Genomic DNA, 23,748 nt, shown 5'->3' on the forward strand with positions numbered 1-23,748 from the left:
GCTAAGAGACTCAGGTAGCCGGCTTTTCCCCTTCTAGAATGTGAACGCACTCAGGTCCCTACCATCTTCCAGCCAACACTGAACAAAGCAAATTTCACTGCCACCTCTTGCCACTCATTACGGCCATCTCTTTCCCTTTACACCAAAGCTCTGAAAGTGTAATCTGTATTTGATGTGTCCACTTTCTCACGCAGTCTGACTTCTCCCATTACTTTTCGGTAATTTCCCTATATCGTTAAATCCAGTGGATATGTTTCTATGCTTATTTCAATTGACCTCTTGCAACAACTAGTTGAGTCTGTCGGCTCTCCCCGCCCTCTCGATCCCCTCTCTACCTTTGGTTTCTGTGCTACCAACAAACCCTGGTTCTCCTTGGTGCCTCCATCATTCTCCTTCACAGGTTGCTGTTCTGTACTCTCCCGATAAACAAACAAACGGTAGGGTACCCCAGGGGGCCATCCCTGGGCATCATCACTGGCTACACGTCGATGACTTTGAACCTACAGTTCTGGCAAAGATCTCGTCTAAAAGGCCCGGTGTTTACTGTATAGATCTCCCTGATAACTTATTGGTCCTCCAGACTCAATTCCAGCCCAACTTATTCAGAATTGAACTAATCTCCCGCTTCCGACCTTTCTCCCGTATCACCTCGTTTAGTGAATGTCCCCACTATCCACCTTTGCCAGAAACCTGATGTTCACCCTTCTGCTCATTCACCCCCACATACCTCTAATCATCTCTAAGTCCTTAAGAGTTCACCCCCTAATACTGAATTCCTGTCCTCCTCTCTGCCCTCACGGGCGCTGCCTTAATTCTAGCCTTCATCTTGTGTCACCTGGGCTCTACGATCAATTTCAAACAGTCTGCCTCCCTCTCGATTTATGGGGAGCTTTCTGAAATGCAAATCTGATGATGTCACTCCCCTGCTTGAACTCGTTCAATGGCACTCCATAACTTTCATGATCAAGTTCACCTTCCTCAGCTCTATACACATGACACATTCGAGGTCTGTACTCCCCCATCTCACTGGCCTCGTTTCCTGCCATCGTACCACAGTTTCTACGATCGTCTTGCATCCCCTTTCCTTTTCCCAAGATACGTTTCTTCCTTTTTTTAGGCCCCATATTCTGGGGGACCTACCCAGATCCCCTCCCCATCCAGCCCTTCACCCCAGCCCTGCCTCTCCTCCTGCCACAGCATCCTGAGATTACTTCTTTGATGACACTTGTCAAATTGGACTTCGCTTGCCCCACCAGACTCTGAGCTCTGTGGGGATAGGCTCTGCAATACAGGTTTTTGTGTCCTCAGAAGCTCACAAGTTACTTACTGAATAAATTAAAATATTTTGTTACATAGATGCACATACAGGTATGTTCGTACGTATGTTCGTACGTGCGCGTGTGCGTGCACGCAGCGCATTTGGAGGCAGAAGGGGACAAGGGGTTAACATTTTGAGCAGTTACAATATGCCCGGGCCGTGCTATCTACTTTGATTTCGTAGCTAGCAGGTAGGTGGAAGAGCTGCGATTTGAGCTTAGGCTTATCTCATTCCTAACTCTGAAACTTTCCATCTCCCTAGACTGCCTCCTCAGCTACCGGAAAGGGACATCCAGGCAGAGAAAGCGAGATGCCATATTACAAGGGTTCAGTTGGGAGCCCTAAACTGTAAGTATAATGAAAACCCTCAGGTCGTCATGGCACAGGCTTCAGGCTTCTTTAGTTGAGAAGAACACAAACACCGATCAATTTTTAACATTTCCTTTCCAGGGTTCCTCTGTTTAAAAATTTTACACCTGTTTTATAAGGATTCTACAAAGCTCAACTGTATATACATGCTGTGAAGGATCCCGTCTGTCTCAGAGATGTGCTTTTTAGTGACGGAATATATACTTTTTACAGTTATCATCTATTTATTCTACTGTAAAAACTGCTAACTCTACAGAGTCTAGGAATTCCAGTGGGAAAAGGGGAACGGCATGTGCCGGAGTGTGGGACTTCCTATAATTGTTAGAATGGAAGAAAAGCTGCTAGAAAGGAAAATTCTGGTAAAGAATGAACAGAAGAGGATGATGGACCCCCAGGGAACCAGTCAGAGGACCTTCGCTCCAGAAGCTCTGCGGGGAGGCGCCTGCGCCTGTGCCTGCACCCACTTTTGAGAAGCTTCCATATGTTCTCGGCGGCACGCCCTTCCTCTTCCTCCTAAGGAGTGTCACCAAAGCTGGCTGGTGTCCTCGGAATGTTATCTTTATTGATTCTTGTTACCCATCCTGCTGTACGAACGAAGACCACACCTCTGCCTCTCCAATGACCGTTTTCCATTGTAAGTTTAGTGTAGAGCTCACCCCTCACCTTGTCCTTAAACCCCACCAGGAGCAAGTGGCTCGGAGAATGAGCTGGCTACAACATCTGCCAGCTTACTGATCGCCAGTGAAGATTCACTGGTCTGGCTGGAGAAGGTTCTGCTTTCATTTACAAATGCTTAATAAATGCCTGTGATGTGCTTGGCACCGTGCTGGCTGGCAAGGCACCCTCTTCCCCTCCACAGCCTCTTGCTCCATATCCTTCCTGAAGCTGTGCACTCAGCTGAAGAGGCCGACCTTCCCATACGGAGAAGGGTCAGCTTTTGGCGTTGGCTTCCAGGACCCGCCCTCCTTGCTGGAGCCTGAAAACAAGCTCTATAAGGATGCACTTCCTCCTTTGATGCCTCTCAAGGTGCAATTAGGAGAGGTGCACTGAATGACTCTCGATATCAAAGCCCTGGTGGTTTGCTGAGCACACAGAGAGATAAGCGACTTGGCATTTATTCTTTGAGAAAGGGTTTGTTTGTTCATTTGTTTGCCTTTTTTTTTTTTTTTTTGACTCAAGGAGCATTTAGATGTAGCTGCTTTTTTTTTTTTTTTTACATTTGATTCAACCAGATCAAATGTAAAGTCACCATGTCCCTCTCCTTCATTCCCTCTCCCACTGCAGAGCAACATTCTAAGGTCCAAGATTCAGCCGAGAGGTAAGGCTGTCTGCTTCAGACATTATTTGGCTAGGTAAAGGGATATAACGTTGATGGCTTTTCTTGTTTGGGAGAAGAAGCGGGGAGCAGATGCCCCTGACATTTCAACGTCTGTGCCATCACCTCACATAGACCTTGTCTGCCCAAAGGAATTACTATTGAGACAAATGGCAAGTCGTTTCCTTAGAGCGTCTGAAATTGTTTTCAGCCTGAAGAAGGAGCAAAACATAGCTGGGAGGAAAAGCCCAAGAGGGGAGACAAATGTTCCGAGTACGAGCCACGGCCACTTAACTAACCCCTGGTTACCTGATGGCAGCACCGTGAGCGCCACATGCTGTGACTCGTCTGAGGCTTGGCTGACCCACTTGCCGGGGGTGCCATGGAGCTGCCACTCCACCACCTTGCACCAGTACATTCCAGCGTCCTCCATCTCCACCCGATGAAGCTTCAGGACGAAGTCTGTGGGGGATGAGCGGTAACAGTGCAGGGGACTCCTGAGCCTCTCGTCGCCATACTCCAGCAAGCCATCCTGCTGCAGGTGCACCAGCATTTTGCTTCCAGAGTTTTCTCCGTTCCGGTACCATGTCACAGAGAACAGGGAGGCTGAGCCACCTGGGCTCTCTAGGCTGCAGTGGATGGTCGCCTCTCTGTGCTCGGTAGCATTTTCTGACCAGGACACTCTGGAGACACGTACTTTACTTCCTAGGAAATAAAATGGCAGTACGTTAGAGAAGAGCATGGGCTTTTTGAGGAGATGCCATCTTAAAATCTTTAGATTATATCAAGTGCTTCATCTTTAACACTTTCCTTTGACCCCTATCCTTCTTCTATAGTTGCTAGAACATTCTCTGCTATGAAGCAAACCAGCCACTTCTCTCTCTTAGCCCTACCTCTTGTCTGCTGGACCTGACACTGAAAACCACCCAGCTTTGGAGGGCGCTCCGCCCCTCGCTCTTCTATTTCCCGGGGGGATCGCTCCATACTTCCGGCCTTCTTCTCAAGTCCTGTGTCCCACCACTGCCCCTCAGTTTTAGCAAATCACCCTCCTCCCACACGCCGGAAGGAGGAGGCTGTCCGAGAGACTGAACATTTTTACACAAGTGTTAGAACACCACCGCTCAAGGAGACGATGTAAATGATTGGATTTGACTTGTTCTAAACAGATTTTGACATTTACTTAAAAAAAAATTTCCCTGCTAACCAGCAGGTGAGGACTGGAATGAAGGCCAAGAGTAGTTACAAACAAAATAAAGAATTTATAGTATGCACTGAATTTTCAGCTCCACTACAAACGCATTTATTAATCTTTTTACCTTAAAAGAACAACTTTGTCTGAGCCTACATTTTTTAGTTATTGTCTTTACTCTCTGTTTCCCTTTATAGCAAAGCATGTAAAATATTAGCTTACGTGATAAACTAATATTTATCTACTTCCTCATCTCAAATTACTCCCTGCTTTAGAGCAATCAGCCTTCCGATCTCCCCACTACACTTTGGCCAATGTTTGCATTAAGGGCCCAATTTCCCTGCTCAAGAGACCCTCTAGTCTTTTTTTTTTTTTTTCCTGTCTCTGGTTTTTGTCACTGAAGTCCATTTTCTTCAACAAAACTTCTCCTCTTTGAATTTCAGATGTCCCTTCTACCAGTCCCTCTCAGTGTCTTTCCCTGGGGCCAATTCCTTAACTCTCCACTGGTGCACTCAGCAGGTTACCTGCAGACAGCCACACCTGGATGTGTTTCGTCTGACACTCTCAGGATAGTAAAAGACTTTGAATTCGTTGTGAGCATTCTCAAATGGAACGATGTCACCAAGAAAAAATGTTAAGCGCTTTCTTGATACATGAAAAGACCGGCCAATGCTGAGCCCCCTTTTCTGAAAGAGAAGCGCTGGCTCGGGCTCCGGAGTGGCTTCGACACGGGCGGGATTTGGCGAGGACAACTGGGAGGAAGGGGAGCCCGCCACACAGACGGAGCGTGTGCAAGTGTGCATGAGACTGGCAGGATGGCAGGGAGGACAAACGCGACTGGGGACGTGCTGAGCGGCAGGGACTCTCAGGCCTCCAGGTAGGAATGTCCGACAGGCAGTTGGGTAGAAAGACCTGAGCTCAGGAGATCGGGGCTAAGAATAAAGACCTAGAGCTATTTCATCAAAGGTGATAGGGGAAATCGAGGCAGTGTTTGAGAAATTCTGAAGAAAACAGAATAAGAAGAGAAATGGGCCCAGGATCTGGTTCCCTTGAGAACACCCACCTTTAGCCCAGAGAGAAAGAAGGGCCTGAAGAATGTGGCAAAGGAGAAGCAGAGGGCTCCCTGCTGCCCCAACAGACCGCGAGCTCCTTAAGGCAAGAGCTGTCTTTGTGATCCTAACTGCTTAACACACGGTAATGCTCATTACAATCTTGTTTTTGATGTTACATCGAACTGAGAATTTTAAGTGCCAAACTAACTCATCTGCATTGTGCTACTGGATCTCATCCAGTTCCCAAACCTTAGCCATGACATTCATTTAATTTTAATCAACATTAGAGGTGACCTAACGAAGGCCGAGAGATCTTCTCAGCCCTGCCCACATTTCGATCTCAGCACGCTTAGACCAATGCAAGTGGATGGAACCTCTACTCCATTTTTAAAGATCTCCTGAGGAAAAGGAGACCCTCTCTGTAAGCCATTCCAATGGTTAACTACTCTTCTTCGCCTTCTGTTTAGGCAGCCAAATGTTGAAAAGCAATTTCTCCACACTTCCCTGTAGAGTTGTACAGTTTCTGTTCACAGTAGGAGAAATATGCTTCGTATTACTCTTTCTCTGCCAAATTACAATACAGCCTCACTGGAGTGACACAGCTTGTTATTACAGAGAGCTGGAGATACGATACCCTGGGTAGCTGCATAGACCAAGCTGCCAGGCTGATCAGCAAACCAATCGAAGGGCTCTTGTCCCCGTCCAATCTCCCTGAAACCTCAGACTGATTCACCTTCAGTGATCCCCCATCCCCTGGTGGGCTACCAGGTCCTGCGGTCGTTGCATAGGTGGACACTTTTCCTGGGACTCTAGGTCATCTTTTTACTTTCAAGTAATCACGCCATAGAACAGCGGCCCAAGAAAAGATGGCAACCCTACAGAAAGACGTGAGGATACGCTCATGAGGTTCACCTGTGGGCCTGAGTTTCAATTCTGTTAGACCCGACATCTCTTCTCCAAGCTGGTACCAAGCGCCATTCGTAGCCAAGAGCCATTCCTTCACAGAGCAGCGATATCTGCCCTGATCACTGTCTCCTGCGTTCAGAATGTGTAGCTGAAACGTGTCTTGGGAAACTCTCTCGGTGTGGAATTTTTGTTTTCTCCATGGAGCGTGAAATTCATCCCCATATTTTACAACGTTGGTTTGGTCCATTTCCAGGATCTTCCGCCAGGGTGCATTAGTGGAAATGGAAGAGAAGTACCAAGTAACAGCAAATTGAAGGTTTCCGGTAGACCGGGACAAGATGTGACATTCTATGTCTGTGTTGGAGTTGATGGGGATCTCTTGGACTTGACTGCTTGAATTCACTTTCAGGTTGCTCTCTAAATTAAAAAAAAAAAAAAAATGGAAACGATGACTTTTGTTATTTTGTTACAAAACAGAATTTGAAGGTAGAAGGGACACTGGAGTCAACTAGAGCAATACCTCCTACGGCCACTGGATGTGTGAATGCCCTCCCCGGCAGGCCTACTCACTGCTCACTCACTCAGCCTCTGAACAGCTCACTGTCTGACAAAGCAGCCCATTCCATCTTCGGACAGCTCGGCCACTAGAAAATTCATTCTGATATCAAGTTGAGTTTTACCTCTCCGTAACTTCCTTCCACTGGTCCTAGTTCTGCCCTTGCCCGGGAGAGTGGGATGGGGGAGGGGACAAGTGTCACTTAGAAAAGCCCACTCTCTCCCATCCGATAGTGCTTCCGTATTTAAGCACAGACATCTTCTCTTTTGTAGCGTTTTATAAATCGAATGGAGAGGAAGTGGCCCTGTTAATGCTTTGTCCATGTGTTCGCTATCCAGAGAACTCTTGGTTCACAATTTGCCAAAGTCTGATTGTATGAGCCGTCAAACATGGATAAACAAAAGGAAGTTGTACGTGGGCTGTTAATATGGTAGCCTCTTTGTAGCCACTCGACTGCGGAATATCGTATACATATGGAGTCAACTACCCTTTAACCCCAATGGCTTTTCTGCTTCATCGGAAAGACAAATGATAAAACCAGGCTTCTAAATCTTATTGTAACTTCTTGCTGACATTACTAATTCTGCTTTTGTAACTGCTTATCGATGTTGCTCTTCCTTCAATAAGCATCCATTAAGCACATACTATGTTATGTGCCGGACTATTCCAGACTCTGTGGATACCTCCCCTCAGTGGGTTCACAGTCCAGAGGAAGAGACTAGTACAGGGACAGAGGCTTAGAGATTACAGGATTGTGTCACCCAAGCGGGATGAAGGTATGCACAAGTGGCCATCAAAGCACACACCACGACCACTAAACCAAAGCAAGGGAGTCAGGGGAGGCTTCCTGGAGGAGATGTCTCTAAGCTAAGTCTTCAGGTTCATAGGAATTAGTCTGATGGAGAAGGGGTTAAGGCATTCCACACAAAAGACGCAACTCGAACAAAGACTTTGAAAGTAAGAGAGAACAAAGAACATTTGAGGAACTGCAAGTAGTTCAGTGTGTCTGGAGTTCAAATTCAAGATGGAAAGTAGAAGGAGATAACGCTGGAAGGACATAATGTCCTGAATGAATAAGGACCTTGCATACCATGCTATGTGAGTTTGGACATGAGTTGTGGATGACTCAGGCTTCCCACATAGGTCACTGGTGGGTGATGGGCACATAGAGAACAATGTATGAGTAGCAGCTTTGGAGGGATAAAAATGGTGCATTTATGTTCGACACATTGAGTGTAGACCTGTCTCGGAGGCAGTTGCACAGATGAGTCTGGTGATCAGAAGAGGAGGCTTTCAGGATAACGGATTTGGGCGTTGTCAGCACATGGGTAGAATCCACGGGTAGAAATAAAGCCACTTCAGGAGACTACAGAATGAGAAGGAGCACTCAGCGTGTTAGGACGGAAACCAAGAAAATCTCGCATCACGAGGCCAAGGAAAAAAGAAGTTTCTAGAAGAAAGGACTGGACCAACAATTTCGAAATCCACAGAAAGGATAAATAAAGTCATGAGTTCATCGGCAAGGATCATTACCATCACCAAAAATATTGCTCAGCAGCAGAGAGAAGAATGACAGCTCAGACAACGTCTGAGCCTCTGCTTTGTGTGTCAGGTACTGTACTAGGCACAGTATATATGTCTCCACCTCTAAACTGCACATCAGCAATTTATAGATGAGGTAACTAGGCTTGGACAGGTTAAATGACTTGTTTAAAGCTATGCTGTTATCAGCGCTTGTCAGATCCAAATGACTTCAAAGGCTATTGAACACTCTGCCCTAAGAGAGTGAAAGTCACCAAAAAAGATACTTCACACAGTGGCACTCTGCCCAGGTTGTGTCTTACTTTTAACCTCTATGCTCTATTACCAACTGACAAGGTAAATTATATTTGGCTATAATCATAAGTTCTCCCTTATACATGGACATATTAAAGTAAGTGCATAAGTGTACTCGAGTGGAATTTATATTATCCATACACCGGGGAGACAGCCCAAACATTTAATGACTGGTGAGGCATGAGCAGAGATCAGTCCGAAAGACTGCCCCTTTACTGGAGCTGGCCCCAGAGGGCCCCTGCTGTGCCACGTGGTCCCTTTAGTTGCTGGCTGGTGGGGACTTCTGGGAAGATGGGGGAGGAGTATGGATAGTAGTTATTCTTAGTGTGGAAGTATTTCAATGTTTTAACAGCAAAGATGGCCATGCCGTGCATACTAACTTAATGTGACTCTGGATGTCACTTATATATGGTTTATTTATACAGTACAAACACAGGAAGAAGGTATTTTATGCCTTCATTCTATCACTTATCCAAAGTGGAAGAAATTTTTTTATTTTTTTAAAGCAGGGATTAATTTCAAGCGGCGATTTACCTGGTAAAGTGACGGCTATCCGCAGCGGGTGAGAGATGGCAGAAGCCCTCATGGGGCCATCTGTGTGTAGGGAATTTCTGTCATAAACTTCCACTTTACACCGATACACTCCCGCCTCCTCCTCAGTGGCATCGTGGATTAGGAGTTGAGAACGAAATGAAGACTGCGAAACCTTCGATTTCCTTTGGAACTGGGACGGAAAGTGGCCCCATTCGATTGTGCCATTATGGGTGATTCGAATAAGCTGGTGAAAGGCTTGGGACCCAGCCGGCTGGAACTGCCATGTCACGGTGAGTGGTACCTTGAGGTCAGCGTCGTCAGCCCCCACTATGCAGGACAGGTCTAAGGTGTTGGTTAATTTCACTTGCGGTTGACGGCTCATCAGACTAACTTGTAAACTTGATTCTGTGGGCAGAAATGTGAAACACGATTTCTTATATGTTTATCACACCAAAGTACGGTCCTGCCAACTTTTCCTAGTCTCCACCTCTGCACGTGGAACCATGCAGTCACACATTGGGAGTCTCAAGTATTGGGGGCTGGGGATAGCAGTTGATTCACAGTACAGTCCGTCCTGAATTCTGACCTTGATTTTCCAAAGCTGACCTTCCTCTCAGAGTGTTCTCAGCAGCGACAACAAACAGGCAGTGTTTCTCCAGTCTGCTGCTTGAACAGCTGCTGCCGAGTTGGGGGAGCGCTCCACAGCCCAGCGCTGGCCTCCTTCCCTTGCCCCCACTCAGCTTCCACACACTCTTGCACATGCTAGAGAGGCTCTGTAAGCCCAGAGCTGCAGCTGTCAAAAGCCCGAGTGTATGAGGCTCAGTCTCACTCAGCATCTCTTCTATAAGTCTACTCCAATTCATAGGATTTTGTTTTCAGCCTTGAAAGACAACTTACATGTTACGCCCTAAAGATGAGTGAACTTTAGAGATTCGTTAACAGACATGGTAGCCAGAGACTATGCTCTGTGTTCTGGGGTACATATACCATAACTAGGGGATTCGGGATGACACGCCATCTAATTCCACTGCATTCCACAGCAAAAGAACAGTGCTGGTGATGTGCGAGTTAAGAAAAGGATTTCACTGACACTTACGCAGAGATTTCACAGTGACCGCTATCTTCTGAGTCCAGCTCAGATCTCCGGCCTGGTTCCGGGTCCTCTCAGACACTCTGCACTCGTATGTCCCGCTGTCTGTAACACTGGTGGAGGGGATCTCCAGCTGGAAAGTGCCCCAGTCCGTCTTCTCCAGCCTTGCATTGCCGTGATTGTTGAGTTCCCCGTAGGAGTCACTCAGTTGCACGGTGCCATCCTGCTTCATGCCGGCCACAAACTCTGGCTGCGTCTGGTCCTGTGGAACGTGCCACCAGTTCACAGACAGGAGGCTTTCAGCTCCGTCTGCCTTGCAGAGAAGGGTTAGTGCTTCCCCTTCCCACACTACATGCTGTTTGTTCCTAGTAGACATGACCACGCTTCTTGCTGTGGATTATAGATTTAGAAGGAAAAAGCATTTCAAGTAAATGAAAAATTTTCTAAAACACAGTGAGAGCTCATTAATTAGAAATTGACTAATTTGTGACAAATTAGTCTGTTTACTCCTACACCACCCCTGGGGTGGGGGTGGGGGTGGGGAAGACTTGCTAAACACTTAAACAGTAGAAACAAGACAGCAGAAAGAACATCGGGAGAACCTATTTACACTTAAGCAATTTACAGTTTGCCCTTATTTTTAGTGATTTGTTAAATCAGCCCTTCCTTAAGAACACCCAGTCGGGAAAACATCTGGCAATATTTTGTTAGATGAGTTAGGGTGAGCGTATGATTCTCAAAGTAATGCAGCGTGTTTACTAAACTTTTAGTTTTTGGGAATTCAGATTTTCACAGTTCAGAATGACCTTCCACTCCCCACTTATCTTTCCCTAATTAGTAAGTGTTTCGAACAGGTAAGGAGTATTGTTAACTAGATTTCGGTTCACAATATTACCATTAAAAGCAATTACTTGGGGGAAAATATGCCGTGTATGCATATTTCTTTTTTTCAAATTGTCTGTATGTATGCATGCATGCATGATGTATGTATGTATGTTTGGTGTGTGTGTGTGTGTGTGTGTGTGTGTGTGTGTGTGTGTGTATGTATGTATGTTGCCTGAGCGAAGATCCTTCTTTCATCCGAACTACAGTGTAAAACAATAAATGTAAATCTGGTTCCCAGATGGGAAATTCAAGATGCGTAGAAATGCAGACATTCATTCAACAAACACTTCCTGTGCAAGGCTTTGTCCTGAGTGCTTTGTGAGCAATGCAAAGATATTTCAGGTGCTTATACACCTGAAGCAGCCCAGCTTCATGCTTAAGGCCAAGGTCCCTGGAGCCAGAATTATCTTAGGCAACATAGTTGACCTCTCTGAGCCTCAATTTTCTTTCCTGTAAATACAGAGGTAATAAGAGCACCCACCTTATCTCACTGTTGAGAGGACTAAATGAATGGCAGGCACATGTAAAGGGCTTGGCCTGGCTGGCAAGAATAAGTACCCAGTAAAGGTCAGCTATTAGCATTAGTATGTAATAATAGGCATTTCCTGAAAGCAGAGGTAGTTCAAAGCCAAAAGAGAAAAACAAAATAGAACTGGCATTAGCAATCTAAATAGGATCTAAATGAATGTGCAAATTGTTCTTCCCTGCTGAGTGAGGAAGGAGTTCAGTCTTCTACTGTTTTATGTATCTATGTATATAAGTTGCAAAGGCTGAATGAAGGTTAATGTGCACAAATAATATATATGCAAATCCGCTTCCAAATTTTGGGTATTAGAGGCATGATTATACTTAAATTTTTTTGAGTTAAAAATAGATTCATAACTAAAGCTTAGAAATTAGAGAGATAAATATTACTCAGAATCTTACTACTCTAATATAACCATTATGATCAGTTTTAACTAACATCAATTTTTTTTTTTTTTAAAGAAAGAACTTTTCTTAGTTCATTGTGGTCATTACTGCCTCTTGGTAAGAAGTAAAAAGCTTACTAAGTGTGGGTAAGTTACACATTCACAGTGAGTGTACCCCCTTTTGTTTAAAATAAAATAGAATGTTTTGTTTAAAATAAAATAGAATGATAAAACTCTGCTCATATTTCAAGTAATGATTTGACTTTCAAAACTGAACGCACAAGAGAATCCTTAATAAATTTTCTAATAACCTTTTCCATTCCTACATATTAGACCCAGTTTGGACTTCAGCCTACATGAAGGACTATTTTTAGCTTTGGAAGACCCCCCAACCCTTATGATCTATGCATCATGAAACGAACACATCGTTAGGTCCCTTTGGTACAAATTCCCACATACTGGGTTTAAGAAAGGTCATAGATACGTTTTCCCGGGGAGATTTGAGATGCACAAAGCAGAGATTTAGCTCTGTGTAAATACGTAAACTGCCTACATAGCTCTTCCTGATTCCTAGAAAGTTAGGCCAAATATTTAGTGTGAAAAGTAACACCAGTGCACTTCCTGGCTTGCCACTCTAGGCCAAAGCTTCCGCGTCGTCATTCCTAGCAAACGGGGAGATGAAGAAGAGACGGAAGGAAAATTTATTTCTCTTTGGAGATGCTTCCAATCAGAAAGTAACACAAGGATATCTTTATTTTTAATTTGTGTTTTTTTTCTTTTGTTTTGTTTTTCCTTTTGCGTAAATTAATCTTTCTAGACTGAATTTAATACTCAGCCCAGAAAATCCTAATACAGTCAGTCTTCCATATCCATGATTCCACATCTACTGATTCACTGACCTACTGAAAATACTCCAAAAGAGAGAAGTTGCATGGTTGCTGAGATGTACCGTGTGGTTAGGCCTAAGATGGTTGCATCTGTGCTGAACATGCACAGCCTTCTTTTTCTTGTCATTACTCCCTAAACGATACAGTATAACAACAATAAAATGATACAATTTATATAGCATTTCCATTGTATTAGGTATTATAAGCAATCTAGAGATGATTTAAAGTATATAGGATATGCATAGGTTATATGCAAACACTACGCCATTTTATATAAGGAACTTGAATCCGCAGATTGTGGCATCCACACTGGGTCCTGAAACCTATACCCCGCAGAGACCTAGAGATGACTGTATTAGTTGTGGATTTGTCTGTTTTCTCGCCCCACATAAAGCACTGATTATTCCAACATGTTTTGGGTCATTCAACCTTCATAAACTCCATGAGAGCCCAGTGGCTTCTCCAGTTTCACACCTACAGATATTCAGACCCATTTGGACAGGCGTCTCACCACGTCACAGCGAAATGTAGAGAAAAGAGTCTGCCCAATATCATTTCCTTCTTCATTCCTTGCTCTGAGTCACACTTGGATGCAGCATTAAAACCTAGGATCATCGCCTGTATCAAGTTAAGATACTAGAGGATAGACACGAGGCATCTGAAGACTGTCAGAACAGTGTGGGTGTGTAATGTGGGTGTTCATTCCCCAGGAAGGAGGCAAAGTGAAGCACTTTCCTCTTAACTGACTCAAATCACACACACACAACAAAAAAAGACAGAGAGAGGGCTTCGTTACTAAAGGTGTTCTCTGCTTGGAGAAAAAATCCAATGTATAAAAATTAAGACTAACAGCAAATAGAATCAAAGAAGGGATTTAAGGGCAATCTAATCGTATGTCATTATTTTACATTTGAGGAAGCCGAGATTTAGAGAAGTAAAGTGGTATTTCCATGGTCTTGACTCATTTAATGGTTCAAGAATGGGACTCAGGTCTTCAGCTAGTTTGGGTGCTTTCCTTTACTTCCCCTCAAAGTGATGTGATTGGAATCTTCAGGAGACCTCGGCTGCATCCCTGATGGTACCCTGTCCTAATAAAGGAGAGGATCTGAAAGCAGGCGGATTGTGTCTGGTCCCGGCTTCACATACCTGCTGGCTTCCTTAGGTGCACATGGCTGTCTGGTGACTGCTTTCTCTGAAGCACCTGCCAGGAGCCCATCTGAGTTCTTGTCACCTCTGCCACAGCACATCTGTAGGTGCCTTCATCCTCTGGGCCTGCAGCAAAGATCTTGAGAGAGAAAGCCTTGGGGTTTAACTTTGAAACCTGGACTTGTCCTTCTCTTGCTCTCTCTTTGTAGTCTTCTTTCAGGCCCAGAACTCCACCAGCATCAATACCGGCCATTTCAATCCCATTGAAGAACCAAGTGCCCTGAAGCTGAGGGTCCCGGCCACTGCCCACTACCAGGCAAACCAGTTCTAAGGGTTTTCCTGCAGTAAATGTGCTCTCAGTCGTAATGTTGACTTGAAAATCTCTCCCTAGGAAACAAAAGCAAGGCAGGTATTTAGACAGGCCACTGCATCTGCCCTTTCAGTAACAGAGAGAGATGATATTCCCTGTAAGGAGAGTACATACAGGCATTGAATTTCAGTGGGTTTCAGTTCCGAGGAGTAGGTAAACCAAAAAAAGTCTAGAATCAAAAATGCCCTTGACTATTTCTTAAATCACACAGGAAGAAGAGCATACATGTTTTCTGAATGTAATCCCATTAAGCAGGATGTATACATAGATATATAAAGTATATAGCAAAGTATCTTTTTTAGTGAAAAATATAAAATATTTTATACTATGCTGAGTTACTAGAAATTGTGATTTCTTACTCTGTTTTTTGGCTGAGACCATCCACCGGGATTTTCTTGCGTTAAAAGCACATGTGATATATAACAAGTCTACAGCTAACATCATTCTTCACAGTGAAAAGCTGAATGCTTTTTCTCTAAGATCAGGAATAAGACAAGAATGCTCACTCTCACCACCTCTAGTCAACAGAGTACTGAAGGTTGTGGCCAGAGCAATTAGTCAAAAAAGAAATAAAAGGCATCTAGGTCAGAAAAAAAGAAGTAAAATCATCTCTGTTTGCAGATAACATGATCTGATATGTAGAACTGCCAACGAACTTCACCGAAACAACTGTTAAAACTAATAAATGATTTCTGTAAAGCTGCAGGATACAAAATGAACATACAAAAAAATCAGTTGCATTTCTATACACTATCGAGCTATCAGAAAAAAAAAGATTTAAGAAAAATTGGTATTTACAATAGCACCAAAAAGAAGAAAATATTTAGGAATAAATTTAACCAAGGTGGCGAATGATCTCTATACTGAAAATTATAAAACATTAATTTAAGAAATAGAATTAATAGTGTTAAATTGTGCATACCACCCAAAGCAATCTACAGATTCAATGCAATCCCTATTAAAATTCTAATGGCATTTTTTTTTTTAACCAAAATAGAGAAAACAACCCTAAAATTCATATGGAATCACAAATAGCCAAAGCAATTTTGAGCAAGAACAAAGCTAGAGGTATCAGACTTACTGATTTCAAAATATATTACAAAGTTACAGTAATAAAAATCAGTATGAGTCCAGAAATAAATTCATACATCTATGTCAATGGATCTTTGTTAAGAGTGCCAAAGACACACGATGGGGAAAAAATAGTCTCTTCAATAATTGGTATTGAGAAAACTGCATAGTCACATTCAGAAGAATGAAGTTGGATCCTTATTTCACACCATATAGAAAAAATCAACTCAAAATGTAGTAAAGATTTAAACATAAGACTCGAAACTGTAAAACTACTAGAAGAAAAGAGAAAAGTTCCTTGACATTAGTTCGGACAATGGTTTTTTTTTGACCCCTTAAAATCATAGACAACAAAAGCAAAAATAGACAAGTGAGAATGTACCAAACTAAAAAACTTCTGCACAGCAAAACAACCAACAGAGTGAAGAGACAATCTACAAACTGGAAGAAAATATTTGCAAACTGTATATCTGATAAGGGATTAATATCCAAAATATTTAAGGAACTCATACAACTTAATAGCAAAAAAACCAATTACCTGATTCAAAAAAAAAAAAAAAGGGCAATGGACCTGAATTGACATTCTTCAAAAGAAGACATATAGATGGCCGACAAGTATATGAAAAGATGCTCGATGTCACTAATCATCAGGGAAATGCAAATTAAAACCCCGAGGTATCACCCTACATTTATTAGAATTGCTATTAGTAAACAAAGACAAATGTGGGTGAGAATGTGGAGAAAAGGGAACTCTTGCACACTATTAGTGCGAATGTAAATTGGCACAGCTATTATGGAAAACAGCATGAAAGTTCTTCGAAAATTAAAAATAGAACTACCATATAATCTAGCAATCTCACTTCTGGGTACATAGCCAAAGGAAATGAACTCAGTACCTTGAAGAGATATCTGCACTCCCATGTCCATTATCCATAATAGGCAGGATATGGAAACAACCTAAGTGTCTGTCAATAGATGAAGAAACTGTAAAATATATATATTATAGTTTCTGTAATATATATTTTTATATATTTATATAAATATAAAATATAAAATATATATTTTACAGTTTCTGTAATATATATATATATATATATATATATATATATATATTCACAATGGAATATCCAGTCATAAGACAAAAGGAAATCCTGCCATTTTCAACAAAATGGATCAACCTGGAGGACATTGTGCTAAGTGAAAGAAACCAGACACAAAAGACAAATACTGCGGGGTCTCACCTATATGTGGAATCTAAAAGTGCTGAACTCATAGAAGCAGGGAGTAGAATGGTGGTTGCCAGGGGCTGGAGGGAGTGGGGAAATGGGGAGATGTTGGTCAAAGGGAACAAACGTAGTTATGCAGATCTAACGTACAGCATGGTGACTACAGTTGATAACGCTGTGTTGTACACTTGAAATTTGCTAAAAGAATAGATCTTAAGCATTCTTACCACACACTCACACACACACACACACAAACGATAACTGTGTAAGGTGATGGATATGTGAATTAGCTTGACTGTGGTAATTATTTCACAATACATATGTATATCAAAACATGCTGTAAAAAAATCATGTTGTACACCTGAAACATGTACAGTTTTTATCCATCAAAATAAATAAATAAAAATACAGATCGTTTTACGTTTAAAAAATTGAGAGCAAAAACAGAAGGAGAAAAGCGCCTGTGATGTGTCCCCATTGAACTCACTGAGTATAACTTGAACACTTAATGCCATCAGGACAAGTTTTAATGGAATAGAATAAAATCTCTCCAAAAAAAAAAAGAAAAAAGAGAGAGAGAGAAAGAGAGAGAACTTCAGGTATCCATCTTGGATCGTTGCTGTTAGCGTGGACATATACGGTATTAGCGACCTCCTCTTACTGGACCAAAGCCTATGCAGAGAGGCCAGGAATTATAGCTGAGGCTTTCTGTTCACTTTGATGGAAATGCCAGTGGATCAAGGAGAGTGACACCATTCCAGGTGGAAGGAAATGTCGCCACTAAGACGAGACTTTACATTGGAAGCTACAGTGACTCTGAGACCCAGGTGTCTGTGGTGACACACCTGACTTCAAATGTCAGCTCCACCTCTCAGCAGATGGGTGACCTTAGGCAGAGCATTTCGCATGTCTGAGGCTCAGGCTCCCTGCAGAGCCTGGCGAGAACAGTAACGAAGCTATTCCCACGCACGGCTGTCTAACCGTTCAACAGATCTTATCCCGTACAAAGCTTCCCGCGGACAGGGCCAAAACTAATGTCTTTCTTTAATTTATGCTTCCCAGATGACAAAAACAAAATTTACTCAAGCTTTCTAAATGACGTCTTTTGGGGGGATCCAACGAAAGATTAGGAAACAACAAAAAGTTATCCCATAAATACGCACAACGAGCATATTAATGAATTTCTTGAGAAGATAATTACCTGCTGGCTGGATCCACAGATTCATTTGATCTGTCTGCTTTTTTGTGATGGAAGTCCAGGTTCCATCTGGATCTTGAATCCATTCAGTTGCCTCACAGAACAGCTGGCCTTGATCTGAGGGCTGCAGGCTCCCTACGGTCAGCCTGAAGGTAGAGGCCCCAAGCTTGTCGAGCCTCACATCACCAGCTGCAAACCTCTCTGTATACGAAGGCCCAGGGATCAACATAAAATCTTTGGAGAGGGAAATAATCTTGATGCCCTGACTTCTTTCTCCATCCCGCATCAGGTACCAGGTGACAGACAGGTGGGTATGTTGAGCTGTGGCTTTGGCAGCCTCACAGGTAAGTTCTAATGGCTCACCTTCCTCCTTATGGAGAGTCTGGGAATTCATGGTGGCAGAGAGGGTATCTGGAATAACTGGAAGCAAAGGAATGGAGATAATTGACTGGCTCAGTACCTGTCAGACTAGTCTCCTTAGATGAAGATGGCGCCTGGACCCACCATCTGTAAAGCACATACTTTGAGTTGCTTTTCCACTAGCCATATGCTTTCCCCACTGCCAATGGGAACACTAGCATCTATGTACGTACAGTCTATGGAATTTAGCAAAGCTGATGGCTCACTGATGTACTGACCCTGACTTTCCATTTTTAGTGTAGACTTTAACCAATATAGCTACTCAGACACAGAGTATTTAAAGGGGAAATGCGCTGGGAGCCAGAAGACCTAGTTTCTGATCCTAAATCTGTCCCTATTTGACTACATGAACTGGAGCAAGTCGCTTCACTTCCTTGGGCCTTAACCTGCTCCTGTATAAAACAGAGTTCTGAAATAACCCGTTATAATCTATCATTCAGAGCCAAAATGCAACCCTGACGTAAGTTTTGATAACCATCCGACTCCCTTACCACTCTCTCCTTACTCAAAGGAAATCACACAGCCTCGGCTTATGTGAAAGCGACACTTAATCGATGAATATTTATTTAGCAGCTACTCAGAGCTAGCCACTGTGCGAGGGGCTGAGATAAACACTCTCTTCTCCTGGAACTCAGAGTGAAGAAGGAGCCAATTACCACATAAGCTGGTATGAATAGAGCATCGAGAGGAAACTAAGGTGGAAATACTGCCAGAAACAGTCAGGACAGGGCTCACAGGAGAGGTAATAGGTAAACTGGGTCCTGAAGCGAACATCTGCTTGGCTGAAAAAGGGGTGCTGAGATGTCCCGGGCAAAGGGACAAAATGGGAATGGCAAGAACGATGACTGTCCCCCTTTCGGTAAATACGCTGGAGAACAGTAGTTTGAAAATAAATTAATGACTTCTAACACCAGATCTCTTATCAAGTTAATGTTCTGCCTCCACGAGGAGACCTAACATGGGGAGATCGCCCAAAGCTTTGTCTGATGCTCTTATCAAGCTAAGATTAGCTATGGGCGAGGCTTTGAGAAGACCACACATGATCTCAGTCTCCGGGGCAAAGTTGATTGGAAAAATGAATTGAGAGTTTTGGAGAATATGAGATACCTATTTGTGACAAATCTCCAAAATATCCAGAGGGGTACCTGGGCTCTTTCATCAAAGCAAACAGCACAATATAAAGCCGTGTCACAATACAGGGCATTGTGATAATGGAGGCTCTGGCTTCTCTGGCTGGCTAGCAGAGACAGGCAATCAGCTCACCAATCAGGGTAGTCTTTGCACTGTAAATCCCGTAGTATCTTCCATCAGTATTCGGTGTGTGACACTCATACTCGCCAGAATCCTTCATCTGGAGCTTTGAGATGTGCAAAAAGACCGCGCTGCCCTGGACCCTCTCCACGTAGATTTCTCTGCTTCGTACCCGCGGCGCATACATCACGTAAGAGAACGTGGCATCTTTAGTGCTGATGATCTGGACTTCTTGGGTCGGGCCTGTCAGCAGGTAAACAGACCACTGGAAATGCTGCTCGGAAGGTCCCTTGTGGCCAGTTACATTGCAGCCAATGCTGACAGGGTAACCTTCAGCTCTAAACAGTGGTCCTTTCTGAACTGTGACTTCTCTCTGGCCAATGCTGAGCTTAGCTTGCAAGGAGGAGAAAGAAAGGGGGGAATAAAAATAGATTAGTGCTCTATTTCCCAAAGTGCCGCCTTATGTAGCTCCCTGTATTACAATTCGACTAAATGAGATCTCAGGTTATTAGCTATAATCAACTCAAACGTTCAACACCTTCAGGCTGAGGAGCAGTGGAATGGCTTGATGAGTTAATTATTCTTTTATAACTTCAACTTCCATCGTGATCTCTAGTCTCTTGAAAACAAGTTTAGTTTCATCAGAGTATCAGAGTCCCTACCATGAAGCTTAAGTGCTTATCTAAGTGAACTGATTTTAAAGTAAATACAATGTATGATAATTCACTTTACATTATTTTATGGAGAAATTCAGCATACACTTCCCAAGCCTCAAATTCCTAGGCACCTGTTCTCGTAGAAGTGGCTGCTTCTACGTAGAAGCAAAGTCAACAGCGCTGCCCATGGCCCCATGTTTTTTCTTGCTGGTTGGTTGAAACCATCTGAAGCACCTGGCCAAGTCTAATGCAAGACTAGTTAAAATTAGCACCAGGAGAGACAGCAGCACTTCATTTCTATACTGCGGAGATTTCTTTTGTTTTGTAATTTTTTTTTTTTCATAGAGCCACTACAGCTTTATTGAAAAGCATCACAAAGATGGCTGTCAAGCCCAGTAGGATCTGGAATCAAAATTTATTTTAGTTCTTCTCTTACCCCAAAATTTCAGTTGAGACACTATGGAATGTTTCCTATTGGGACAAATCTCAGGCATTAGATTTAAAGGAAAAAAAAAAAACATTATTTTAAATGGTAACATTCCCTCTGCCGTCCACACTTTCAAAACCGAGCATTTTTCAGAAATGAAAACGTATGCGTTGATTTATTATGTTAATATTAAAAGCTAGTTTATTTTGCGTTACGGAAAGAACAATGAAAAAAAAAGACAGAGATGCCACAAAGGTGAACTCAATCTTTCACTGGGGACTGAGGGCCAGTGGAAGGGGAACACGGGGCAGAAAGACATCTGCAGAATCCACCAGGGAATGACTACTGGTGTGAAGGGGTTAACAGAATGACGTTCAGAAGAAGGTGTGAAGAAGCAGCACGTCTACGGAATTTTGTGACTCTCCAGGACAAAGAGCAAAAAAAGGCAGGAGTGAAAAAAAAGTGAGAGAAAGGGGAAATGACATTATAGAGACCGTGGTGAGTCCAAGTACAGGAATTCTGGAATGCGGACGATTCTCATGGAAGGGGGCCGACAAAGAAAAACGGGCAGAAACGGTAAGTAGCCAGCCACCTGATGCAGACAATTAAAATGGCATGTGCATGTTCAATGCCAAACTGAAAATCAACCAACCAACTAATCAACCAACCACACACATTTCTAGTAATAATTTAAAACATACTAATTCATTCATAAATCCCAATTAATATATTTGAATTATGCCTAAGAAGAGAAGTTAGACCATCTAAGAAAAATTGTAATTATTACTTACCAAATAATTATACTATAGAGGAAGTTCAAAACATTTTCAGCAACGCCAGCCAGGCTTATACATAGACCTTTGAGAAAAGCATGTACTGTCTGCCAGGCTACGCGTGAGAGACTCTCCATAGCATGCTGTTCATCATGGCCCCACACTAGAGAGCACCCATATGTCCATCAACAGGAGGGCAGACGAACTCTGGTCCACTCATAAAATGGAATATTATACAGAAATGAAAGTGGATGAAACGTGAGTTGAAATTCTACGGATGGCCGTGTTTAACAGAAGATGCAAATATTTTTTAATCTTTTTGACTATTCACAGAACGATTCTACTCTTTATAGTTGTAAAACAGACAAAACTATACTGTGTTGTTTAGTGATGCAAACAAGGGGGTAAGGACATTAAAAAAAGAGAAAAGCTAGGAGTGGCGACCACGCCCATCAGAAAAGTGACTGCACGTGAGGGAGGGTTGTGTTTTGCATGGGACGCATGGCAGGTGGATGGGTGCTGTAGGGTCCTGGCAATGTTCTCCTTGACCTGGGTGGCTTTTACCTTTTACTTATTGGTCAAATTGTGCATTAATTTTTATTAACTTTTCTTAGGTGTTATATTTCATGATACAAATGTGGTTTCTGAGGTACCACCAACCTGTTTATATCAGGGCATATTTCCATGTTATTTTTCGTAGCAAAGCAACACTTCGACATTTTTCCATAACTTTTCAGAGAGATGGGTACCACCTTTGAAACGTTTTACTGTGAAAACTAGCACTTCATTTTTTTTTTTTTTTTGGCCAATTCAATAAATATTAATTCAACCACTTATGGTATTTCTGATGCGTCAGGAACCAAGATACAAAGATGGGTTTGGGATAATCTCTGACTTCTAGATTTTATAATTCATTCAAAAAGGAATGATAGTTCTCCTAGAGAGATACGATAAAAATGCTCTGAGGAATTTGAATGAAGGGGAGATGCCATTCCTGAGGGGAGGGAAACGGGTCACGTTTATGAGAGAGAGAGTATTAGAAATGAACTTGGAAGAACTGGGAAGATTATGACAATTTAAGTGGGGAGACAGGGCCTCTGTGGTGAGGGGACTTCGTGACAAGACTGTATGAATAGGAATCTAAAGACTTGTTCAGAAAACAGGGAGTAATCAGTTCGATGAAAGGAAGAGTGGCATGAAGATTAATAGGAGAAGGTAAGACTGAATAGGAAATGTGGGTCCAGAGCAGGAAGGACTTGACTATCATGATTAAATGTTTGAACTTGATTGATTAGGCAATGGGGAATCTGCTAAGGATGTTTGAAAAGACTTAGGAAAATTAACCTGACAATTGTGTGTAGAATGATGAAAATTAGAAATAGACATCAGGTAACCATAGTAGCCCAGGAGAGAAGTGATGAAGGCAACAAGAATGGAAAGAAAAGGACGGTTTTATCACCCTGCGGTGATAAAATCTAGTTTTTCAGTGTGTTGGATGCTTGGAGGTAGTGGAGGTGGATGGAGGGATGGAAGGCAGGAAGAAATCAGAGATGACACCCAGGTTTTATGAGGGTGACTGGGAGAATAACGGTACTATTAACAGAAATAAAGATACCAGGAAGAGTCACCGTTATGAGGAAGAAGAGAAAGCATTTAATTTTGGAAATACTAAATTTGAGTATCATAGAATTAACAGGAAGGATACCCAACGAATTAACTGGACACAATATTTAAGTACATATATTTGTGCTTTCAAGTCTTCATCCTAATCTAATTCTTTCAAGAACTCTGTGATATTTGCGTGTTTAGCAATGTCAAAACTTGTAAATGGTTGAGCCAGACTGGAACTTAGATCTGCAAATGACAGTCTCTGGCTGTCTTTGTCCATTGTTTCTCATGGCTTCCTGTAAACACTCCAGATTACTAGAAAAATCTCTCTATTTAGGGGATGGGATGAGGAACAAAACCTAGAGAAGGAAGAGTTGGGGAGGCGAGAGGGCAGCCAGGTCACGGTGGCTTGGAAAGCAAAGGAGGTAAGACGTTGCCGGAAGAAAGAGCTCGCCGGCCTGCGAAATGCTGAGAGGCTGAGGATTCTAAAGGCAGAGGCGAGTCCTCTGAGTTTGATGACGAGGATGTCAGTGGAGACCTCTGTGGAAGAGATTTCAATCAAGCCCAAGCAGCAGATTTCAAGGGTCAGAAGCCACTGCAGGACACGTGAACCACTTCAAGAAGTTTCATGCAGAAGGGAAAGAGATAAATAAGGCGGCAGCTAGAAAGAGTCTGTGGGTAGAGAGAAGCAGGGAGGGCCGGGGCGGCCGCAGGTGCCACTGCATGTTTGCAGGCAGAGAAGCAGTCGAGGGCAG

At 43.0% G+C, this 23,748-nt stretch overlaps 1 protein-coding gene across 1 annotated transcript in view; it reads right to left on the reverse strand.

The window, feature by feature from the left end:
* The window catches only part of CD101 (CD101 molecule), a 35,310-nt gene that overhangs the window by 5,099 nt on the left and 6,463 nt on the right, over positions 1–23,748 (reverse strand). The window contains exons 4-10 of the mRNA XM_023535408.1: positions 19,542–19,922; positions 17,862–18,278; positions 13,994–14,380; positions 10,171–10,554; positions 9,075–9,479; positions 6,155–6,565; positions 3,311–3,706 (exon numbers count right to left, since the gene is read on the reverse strand). Coding sequence (XP_023391176.1) covers positions 3,311–3,706; positions 6,155–6,565; positions 9,075–9,479; positions 10,171–10,554; positions 13,994–14,380; positions 17,862–18,278; positions 19,542–19,922 — 2,781 coding nt within the window. The remainder of the gene's footprint in view (positions 1–3,310; positions 3,707–6,154; positions 6,566–9,074; positions 9,480–10,170; positions 10,555–13,993; positions 14,381–17,861; positions 18,279–19,541; positions 19,923–23,748) is intronic.

This window comes from Pteropus vampyrus, unplaced genomic scaffold (genome assembly GCF_000151845.1).
Source record: "Pteropus vampyrus isolate Shadow unplaced genomic scaffold, Pvam_2.0 Scaffold6, whole genome shotgun sequence".
NCBI classification, from domain to species: domain Eukaryota; kingdom Metazoa; phylum Chordata; class Mammalia; order Chiroptera; family Pteropodidae; genus Pteropus; species Pteropus vampyrus.